Here is a 10,000-nt window from a genome sequence, read left to right as displayed (position 1 = left end):
TTTCTCCTCCTCAAATCAATTTTACACATGATCAGACCATTCCCTTGCATGGCGGCCTGGACCCAGCCTTAATTAGACCTGAGACATTACCATATATATTATATTAATACACACATCATTCAGCAGCTAATTCAGGACTGATGGGGATAATGGAAAGGTTGAACACCCATTAACCTCAGGGACCGGCAGGGGAGTCAGGGAGGTAGGGGGGGTCAGGGAGGTAGGGGGTCAGGGAGGTAGGGGGTCAGGGAGGTAGGGGAGAGGGGTGGTCAGGGAGGTAGGGGAGAGGGGTGGTCAGGGAGGTAGGGGAGAGGGGGGGGGGGGAGTCAGGGAGGTAGGGGAGAGAGGGAGGTAGGGGAGAGGGGGGAGTCAGGGAGGTAGGGGAGAGGGGGGGTCAGGGAGGTAGGGGAGAGGGGGGGTCAGGGAGGTAGGGGAGAGAGGGAGGTAGGGAGAGGGGGGGAGTCAGGGGAGGTAGGGGGGAGTCAGGGAGGTAGGGGAGAGGGGGAGTCAGGGAGGTAGGGGGTCAGGGAGGTAGGGGAGAGGGGGAGTCAGGGAGGTAGGGGGTCAGGGAGGTAGGGGAGGGGGGGAGTCAGGGGGTAGGGGGTCAGGGAGGTAGGGGAGAGGGGGAGTCAGGGAGGTAGGGGGAGGTCAGGGAGGTAGGGGGGGTCAGGGAGGTAGGGGGAGTCAGGGAGGTAGGGGAGAGAGGGAGGTAAGGGGGTCAGGGAGGTAGGGGAGAGGGGGAGTCAGGGAGGGTCAGGGAGGTAGGGGAGAAGGGGGGTCAGGGAGGCAGGAGAGGGGGAGTCAGGGAGGTAGGAGAGGGGGAGTCAGGGAGGTAGGAGAGGGGGTCAGGGAGGTAGGAGAGGGGGAGTCAGGGAGGTAGGAGAGGGGGAGTCAGGGAGGTAGGAGAGGGGGGGGTCAGGGAGGTAGGAGAGGGGGGGTCAGGGAGGTAGGAGAGGGGGTCAGGGAGGTAGGAGAGGGGGGTCAGGGAGGTAGGAGAGGGGGGGAGTCAGGGAGGTAGGAGAGGGGGAGTCAGGGAGGTAGGAGAGGGGGAGTCAGGGAGGTAGGAGAGGGGGGAGGAGAGCGAGGCAGAGGACTCTGAGTCTCCTGTGACACAAGTAAGTAGTCATTCTCTCTCTCTCTGTCTCTGTCTCTGTCTCTGAGCAGTGGTATCTTGCTACTGTAATAATTAAAATCCCCTCACCCTCCTCCTCTCTTCCTTAGATCAATACAGGATATCTCTTTGTGGAGGGGAATGAAGAAGTGGTCTCTGATTGACATATCTAAAGGAGAGGAGAGAGGGATGGAGGAGAGGAGGGGAGGATGGGGAGAGGAGAGAGGGATGGAGGAGAGTAGGGGAGGATGGGGAGAGGAGAGAGGGATGGAGGAGAGGGGAGGATGGAGGAGGGGAGGGATGGAGGAGAGGGAGGAGGAGGGGAGGATGGAGAGAGGGATGGAGGAGGGGAGGATGGAGGGAGGGGAGGATGGAGGGGATGGAGGAGGAGGAGGGGAGAGGAGGGAGGAGAGGAGAGAGGGGAGGAGGAGGAGGAGGAGGGAGGAGGAGGAGGATGGAGGAGGGGAGGATGGAGGGGAGGGAGGAGGGAGGGGAGGAGGAGGAGGAGGAGGGGGATGGGGAGGGAGGGGGGAGGAGGAGGGGGGATGGAGGAGGGAAGGATGGAGGGGGAGGATGGAGGGAGGGGAGGATGGGGGGGGGGGAGGATGGGGAGGGGAGGATGGAGGAGGGGAGGATGGAGGAGGGGAGGATGGAGGAGGGGAGGAGGAGGAGGGGAGGGTGAGGAGGGGAGGATTGAGGAGGGGGAGGGGAGGATGGGGGAGGGGGGAGGAGGGGGGAGGGGAGGATGGGGAGATGAGAAGAGAGTTGGGAAAAGAGAAAAGCGGGACATTTTTCCTTCTTTCTTCCTCTTGTTGTTTCTCTTGTCCTTTATCTGCCAGTTATCTGCCAGTTATCTGCCAGTTATAGGCCAGTTATCTGCCAGTTATCTGCCAGTTATCGGCCAGTTATAGGCCAGTTATCTGCCAGTTATGGGCCAGTTATCTGCCAGTTATAGGCCAGTTATCTGCCAGTTATAGGCCAGTTATCGGAGTTATGGCCAGTTATCTGCCAGTTATGGGCCAGTTACCTGCCAGTTATCTGCCAGTTATAGGCCTGTTATCTGCCATTTATCTGCCAGTTATAGGCCAGTTATCTGCCAGTTATAGGCCAGTTATCTGCCAGTTATCTGCCAGTTATAGGCCAGTTATCTGCCAGTTATAGGCCAGTTTACTGCCAGTTATCAGCCAGTATCGGCCAGTTATCTGCCAGTTATAGGCCAGTTATAGGCCAGGATCTGGGGAGAGTTATAGGCCAGTTATCTGCCAGTTATCTGCCAGTTATCTGCCAGTATCTGCCAGTTATAGGCCAGTTATCTGCCAGTATATGATATCTGGGTTATAGGCCAGTTATCTGCCAGGAGCCAGTTATAGGCCAGTATCTGCCAGGATAGGCCAGTTATCTGCCAGTTATAGGCCAGTTATCTGCCAGTTATCTGCCAGTTATCTGCCAGTATCTGCCAGTTATCTGGGAGTATATGCCAGTATCTGCCAGTTATAGGCCAGTTATCTGCCAGTATCTGCCAGTTATAGGCCAGTTATCTGCCAGTTATAGGCCAGTTATCTGCCAGTATCTGCCAGTATCTGCCAGTTATCTGCCAGCTATAGGCCAGTTATAGGCCAGTTATAGGCCAGTATCTGCCAGTTATAGGCCAGTTATCTGCCAATTATCTGGCAGTTATAGGCCCGTTATAGGAGTTATAGGCCAGTTATCTGCCAGTTATCTGCCAGTTGTAGGCCAGTTATCTGCCAGTTATAGGCCAGTTATCTGCCAGTATCTGCCAGTTATAGGCCAGTTATCTGCCAGTTATAGGCCAGTTATCTGCCAGTATCTGCCAGTATCTGCCAGTTATCTGCCAGTTATAGGCCAGTTATAGGCCAGTTATAGGCCAGTATCTGCCAGTTATAGGCCAGTTATCTGCCAGTTATCTGGCAGTTATAGGCCCGTTATAGGCCAGTTATCTGCCAGTTATTGGCCAGTTATAGGCCAGTTATAGGCCAGTTATAGGCCAGTTATCTGCCAGTTATAGGCCAGTTATAGGCCCGTTATAGGCCAGTTATCTGCCAGTTATAGGCCAGTTATAGGCCAGTTATAGGCCAGTTATAGGCCAGTTATCTGCCAGTTATCTGCCAGTTATAGGCCAGTTATAGGCCCGTTATAGGCCAGTTATCTACCAGTTCTCTGCCAGGTATAGGCCAGTTATCTGCCAGTTATCTGCCAGTTATAGGCCAGTTATCTGCCAGTTATAGGCCAGTTATCTGCCAGTTATCTGCCAGTTATTGGCCAGTTATAGGCCCGTTATAGGCCAGTTATAGGCCAGTTATAGGCCAGTTATCTGCCAGTTGTCTGCCAGTTATAGGCCAGTTATCTGCCAGTTATAGGCCAGTTATAGGCCCGTTATAGGCCAGTTATCTGCCAGTTATCTGCCAGTTATCTGACAGTTATCTGACAGTTATAGGCCAGTTATAGGCCAGTTATCTGCCAGTTATCTGCCCGTTATAGGCCAGTTATCTGCCAGCTATAGGTCAGTTATAGGTCAGTTATAGGTTATTTATAGGCCAGTTATAGGCCAGTTATCTGCCAGTTATAGGCCAGTTATAGGCCCGTTATAGGCCAGTTATAGGCCAGTTATCTGCCAGTTATCTGCCAGTTATAGGCCAGTTATAGGCCCGTTATAGGCCAGTTATCTGCCAGTATCTGCCAGTATCTGCCAGTTATCTGCCAGCTATAGGCCAGTTATAGGTCAGTTATCTGCCAGTTATAGGCCAGTTATAGGCCAGTTATAGGCCCGTTATAGGCCAGTTATAGGCCAGTTATCTGCCAGTATCTGCCAGTTATAGGCCAGTTATCTGCCAGTTATAGGCCAGTTATCTGCCAGTATCTGCCAGTATCTGCCAGTTATCTGCCAGCTATAGGCCAGTTATAGGCCAGTATCTGCCAGTTATAGGCCAGTTATCTGCCAATTATCTGGCAGTTATAGGCCCGTTATAGGCCAGTTATAGGCCAGTTATCTGCCAGTTATAGGCCAGTTATCTGCCAGTTGTAGGCCAGTTATCTGCCAGTTATAGGCCAGTTATCTGCCAGTATCTGCCAGTTATAGGCCAGTTATCTGCCAGTTATAGGCCAGTTATCTGCCAGTATCTGCCAGTATCTGCCAGTTATCTGCCAGTTATAGGCCAGTTATAGGCCAGTTATAGGCCAGTATCTGCCAGTTATAGGCCAGTTATCTGCCAATTATCTGGCAGTTATAGGCCCGTTATAGGCCAGTTATCTGCCAGTTATTGGCCAGTTATAGGCCCGTTATAGGCCAGTTATAGGCCAGTTATAGGCCAGTTATCTGCCAGTTATCTGCCAGTTATAGGCCAGTTATCTGCCAGTTATAGGCCAGTTATAGGCCCGTTATAGGCCAGTTATCTGCCAGTTATAGGCCAGTTATAGGCCAGTTATAGGCCCGTTATCTGCCAGTTATCTGCCAGTTATCTGCCAGTTATAGGCCAGTTATAGGCCAGTTATAGGCCAGTTATCTACCAGTTCTCTGCCAGTTATAGGCCAGTTATCTGCCAGTTATCTGCCAGTTATAGGCCAGTTATCTGCCAGTTATAGGCCAGTTATCTGCCAGTTATCTGCCAGTTATTGGCCAGTTATAGGCCCGTTATAGGCCAGTTATAGGCCAGTTATAGCCAGTTATCTGCCAGTTGTCTGCCAGTTATAGGCCAGTTATCTGCCAGTTATAGGCCAGTTATAGGCCCGTTATAGGCCAGTTATCTGCCAGTTATCTGCCAGTTATCTGCCAGTTATCTGACAGTTATAGGCCAGTTATAGGCCAGTTATCTGCCAGTTATCTGCCAGTTATAGGCCAGTTATCTGCCAGCTATAGGTCAGTTATAGGTCAGTTATAGGTTATTTATAGGCCAGTTATAGGCCAGTTATCTGCCAGTTATAGGTCAGTTATAGGTCAGTTATAGGCCAGTTATAGGTCAGTTATCTAGTTATAGGCCAGTTATAGGCCAGTTATAGGCCCGTTATAGGCCAGTTATAGGCCAGTTATCTGCCAGTTATCTGCCAGTTATAGGCCAGTTATAGGCCCGTTATAGGCCAGTTATAGGCCAGTTATCTGCCAGTTATCTGCCAGTTATAGGCCAGTTATCTGCCAGTTATAGGCCAGTTATCTGCCAGTTATCTGCCAGTTATCTGCCAGTTATAGGCCAGTTATAGGCCCGTTATAGGCCAGTTATCTGCCAGTTATCTGCCAGTTATAGGCCAGTTATCTGCCAGTTATAGGCCAGTTATAGGCCAGTTATCGGCCAGTTATCTGCCAGTTATCTGCCAGTTATCTGCCAGTTATAGGTCCAGTTATAGGTCAGTTTATAGGCCAGTTATAGGCCAGTTATCTGCCAGTTATAGGCCAGTTATCTGCCAGTTATCTGCCAGTTATAGGTCAGTTATAGGCCAGTTATCTGCCAGTTATAGGCCAGTTATAGGCAGTTATCTGCCAGTTATAGGCCAGTTATCTGCCAGTTATAGGCCAGTTATCTGCCAGGCCAGTTATCTGCCAGCTATAGGTCAGTTATAGGTCCGTTATAGGTTATTTATAGGCCAGTTATAGGCCAGTTATCTGCCAGTTATAGGTCAGTTATAGGTCAGTTATAGGCCAGTTATAGGTCAGTTATAGGCCAGTTATCTGCCAGTTAAAGGTCAGTTATAGGTCAATTATCTGCCATTATGGTTAGTTATAGGTCAGTTATAGGCCAGTTATAGGCCAGTTATAGGACAGTTATAGGTCAGTTATAAGCCAGTTATAGGTCAGTTATAAGCCAGTTATAGGTCAATTATAGGGCCAGTTATCTGCCAGTTATAGGCCAGTTATAGGTCAATTATGGGCCAGTTATAGGCCAGTTATAGGCCAGTTATAGGTCAGTTATGGGACAGTTATAGGTCAGTTATAAGCCAGTTATAGGCCAGTTATCTGCCAGTTATGGGCCAGTTAGGGGCCAGTTATAGGGCAGTTATGGGCAAGTTATCTGCCAGTTATGGACCAGTTATAGGCCAGTTATAGGCCAGTTATCTGCCAGTTATAGGCCAGTTATCTGCCAGTTATGGGGCAGGTGAAGGGCTGATGCAGAGGCTTTACGGTGCGCCAGGCTGACATCTAAAGACACATACAAAAGACAGGAAGAAGAAGAGGAGGAAAGAGCCTCTTGTCCCCAGCGTTTTCAGGAGACCACGTCTGAGCAAGACTAGGGAAATGATCCACCTTATCAGAGGGAGGGAGGGAGGGAAGGAGGGAAGGAGGGAGGGAGGGAGGGAGGGAGGGAGGGAGGGAGGGAGGGAGGGAGGGAGGGAGGGAAAGAGGGAGGGAAAGAGAGGAAGGAGGAAGGGAAGGAGGTATGTAGGGAAAGAGGGATGAAAGAGAGGAGGGAGGAAGGGAAGGAGGGATGTAGGGAAGGAGGGATGGAGGGAAGGAGGATGGAATGAGAGGAGGGAGGAAGGGAAGGAGGGATGTAGGGAAGGAGGGATGGAGGGAAGGAGGATGGAACGAGAGGAGGGAGGAAGGGAAGGAGGGATGGAAAGAGAGGAGGGAGGAAGGGAAGGAGGGATGTAGGGAAGGAGGGATGGAGGAAAGGAGGATAGAACGTGAGGAGGGAGGAAGGGAAGGAGTGATGTAGGGAAGGAGGGATGGAGGGAAGGAGGGATGGAAAGAGAGGAGGGAGGAAGGGAAGGAGGGATGTAGGGAAGGAGGGATGGAAAGAGAGATGAATTATCTATGCATAAATTACTTCATCTTCATAAGGCTTGCGAGCATCGGTGTCTGGTGCCAGTCCTCTCTCCTCGCCCGTCCGTCTCTGATCCTCTGGTACTGATCTCTGACGCTTTACCTCTGGAAGACAAGAAGAGAGGGATGGGAGGGGGACAGAGAGGGTCAGAGGGAGGGGGGCAGAGAGGGACAGAGGGAGGGAGAGAGAGAGAGAGAGAGATAGTGAGGGAGAGAGGAGAGAGAGAGGGAGGGAGGGGGAGAGAGAGAGAGGGATAGTGAGGGAGAGAGGAGAGAGGAGAGAGAGAGGGATAGTGAGCGAGAGAGGAGAGAGAGAGAGGGATAGTGAGCGAGAGAGGAGAGGGATAGGAGGGGAGAGAGAGGGAGAGGGAGAGGGAGGAGGGGAGAGAGAGAGGGATAGGGAGGGAGAGAGGAGAGAGAGGGATAGGGAGGGAGAGAGGAGAGAGGAGAGAGAGAGGGATAAAATGAGGGAAGGAGAGAGGGAGAGAAGGTCAGAGGGATAGGGAGGGAGAGGAGAGAGAGAGGGGAGGGAGGGAGGGGGAGATAGGGATAGGGAGGGAGGGAGGGGGAGATAGGGATAGGGAGGGAGAGAGGAGAGAGAGAGGGATAGGGAGGGAGAGAGGGTCAGAGGGATAGGGAGGGAGAGAGGGTCAGAGGGATAGGGAGGGAGAGAGGGGGAGGGAGGGAGAGTAAGATGTTGAACCTGATTTGTGAGACATTCACACCTCATGGGCCACACAGTGAGACACCTTTAGAGACCACACATACAACCACAGAGGGGTGTGTTCTGAGAGAGACACTGTATGGTGCCATGGGGAGAGGAGGGATAGTGTCTACTGTGTGTGTGTGTATTTATGTGTGTGTATTTATACATGTGTGTGTGTGTGTGTGTGTGTGGAGATGTGTGCGTCTCTCTCACCTGGCCTGACCTCCACATACTGGCTGAAGGACCTCAGCTGTGTTTTCCTGACAGCTGGCTCCTGACTGAAGACTACAGGACCACGCAGTCTCTCTGTCGCCCTGCGCAGACGCTCTGCATTGTTCTGGACACACACACACACAGGCATTGTTTATACAGTCACACACACTGTCAGTAGTGCCGAGATGCCAACAGGAGAGATGATTTACTTCGGTACGTTGTATGTTTGTTTCTCTCTCACTCGGGAGACAAAAGAAAATTAAAAAGGCAATTAAGTTTCAACAAAACCCAGATGAGTCAGGAAATGAATTCAGATTATGCAAAGACTTGGCGATGCTATTGTTTTATAATGGAACGTGTTGAGAAGCTACTGTTTAGAAACTACTCCTTATCAGAAGGACACACACACACACACACACACACACACACACACACACACACACACACACACACACACACACACACACACACACACACACACACACACACACACACACACACAGAGAGAGAAAACAGTGCATTATTAGTAGCTGCAGTGGGCCCAATAAGGGGAAAGGAGCAGAGAGAGGACATCAGACCAACACTTAATAAGAGGTGAAGCGTTGGATTAAAGTTGACAATTAGGGGAAACACGTTCCACTGCTGGAGATGGAGATGTGTGTGTGTGTGTTGTAGAGAGATAGTTCAGCAGGGGTGTGTGTGTGTGTTGTAGAGAGATAGTTCAGCAGGGGTGTGTGTGTGTGTTGTAGAGAGATAGTTCAGCAGGGGTGTGTGTGTGTGTTGTAGAGAGATAGTTCCAGGGGTGTGTGTGTGTGTTGTAGAGAGATAGTTCAGCAGGGGTGTGTGTGTGTGTTGTAGATAGTTCAGCAGGGGTGTGTGTGTGTGTGTGTAGAGAGATAGTTCAGCAGGGGTGTTGTGTGTTGTAGAGAGATAGTTCAGCAGGGGTGTGTGTGTGTGTTGTAGAGATAGTTCAGCAGGGGTGTGTGTGTGTGTTGTAGAGAGATAGTTCAGCAGGGGTGTGTGTGTGTTGTAGAGAGATAGTTCAGCAGGGGTGTGTGTGTGTTGTAGAGATAGTTCAGCAGGGGTGTGTGTGTGTGTTGTAGAGAGATAGTTCAGCAGGGGTGTGTGTGTGTGTTGTAGTTCAGAGATAGTTCAGCAGGGGTGTGTGTGTGTGTTGTAGAGAGATAGTTCAGGGGTGTGTGTGTGTGTTGTAGAGAGATAGTTCAGCAGGGGTGTGTGTGTGTGTGTTCAGTAGAGAGATAGTTCAGCAGGGGTGTGTGTGTGTGTGTAGAGAGAGATAGTTCAGCAGGGGTGTGTGTGTGTGTTGTAGAGAGATAGTTCAGCAGGGGTGTGTGTGTGTGTTGTAGAGAGATAGTTCAGCAGGGGTGTGTGTGTGTGTTAGAGAGATAGTTCAGAGAGAGAGATAGTTCAGCAGGGGTGTGTGTGTGTGTTGTAGAGAGATAGTTCAGCAGGGGTGTGTGTGTGTGTTGTAGAGAGATAGTTCAGCAGGGGTGTGTGTGTGTGTGTTGTAGAGAGATGTAGAGAGATAGTTCAGCAGGGGTGTGTGTGTGTGTTGTAGATAGTTCAGCAGGGGTTGTGTGTGTGTTGTAGAGAGATAGTTCAGCAGGGGTGTGTGTGTGTGTTGTAGAGAGATAGTTCAGCAGGGGTGTGTGTGTGTGTTGTGTGTGTGTGAGAGATAGTTCAGTGTGTGTGTGTGTGTGTTCAGTGTGTGTGTGTGTGTTGTAGACAGATAGTTCAGCAGGGGTGTGTGCAGGTGTGTGTGTGGTGTGTGTGTGTGTGTGTGTGTGTGTGTGTGTGTGTGTGTGTGTGTGTGTGTACAACAATAGCAATTTGTCTGCTTAGTTTCAAATGATGGATTTAGTATGTCAGCAATTAGACTCCTTCTCTGGCAGTGGGCTTATTCCACTTCTGAAAGGAACAGGAGGGACTCTCTCTCTGGGCTTATTCCACTTCTGAAAGGAACAGGAGCGACTCTCTCTCTGAGCTTATTCCACTTCTGAAAGGAACAGGAGTGACTCTCTGGGCTTATTCCACTTCTGAAAGGAACAGGAGGGACTCTCTCTCTGGGCTTATTCCACTTCTGAAAGGAACAGGAGCGACTCTCTGGGCCTATTCCACTTCTGAAAGGAACAGGAGTGACTCTCTCTCTGGGCTTATTCCACTCCTGAAAGGAACAGGA

At 50.8% G+C, this 10,000-nt stretch overlaps 1 protein-coding gene across 1 annotated transcript in view; it reads right to left on the bottom strand.

Annotated features, from left to right (window-relative positions):
* The window catches only part of ehbp1 (EH domain binding protein 1), a gene marked incomplete at its 5' end in the record, with an annotated part of 277,887 nt that overhangs the window by 83,270 nt on the left and 184,617 nt on the right, over window positions 1-10,000 (bottom strand). Inside the window, 2 exons of the mRNA XM_042317637.1 lie at window positions 6,886-6,986; window positions 7,801-7,924. Of these exons, the coding sequence (XP_042173571.1) occupies window positions 6,886-6,986; window positions 7,801-7,924 (225 nt within the window). The remainder of the gene's footprint in view (window positions 1-6,885; window positions 6,987-7,800; window positions 7,925-10,000) is intronic.

This window comes from Oncorhynchus tshawytscha, unplaced genomic scaffold, assembly GCF_018296145.1.
Source record: "Oncorhynchus tshawytscha isolate Ot180627B unplaced genomic scaffold, Otsh_v2.0 Un_contig_1390_pilon_pilon, whole genome shotgun sequence".
Classification (NCBI taxonomy): Eukaryota; Metazoa; Chordata; class Actinopteri; order Salmoniformes; family Salmonidae; genus Oncorhynchus; species Oncorhynchus tshawytscha.
The sequence above is the reverse complement of the archived record's forward strand: the minus strand, read 5'-3'. Positions and strand labels throughout refer to the sequence as shown.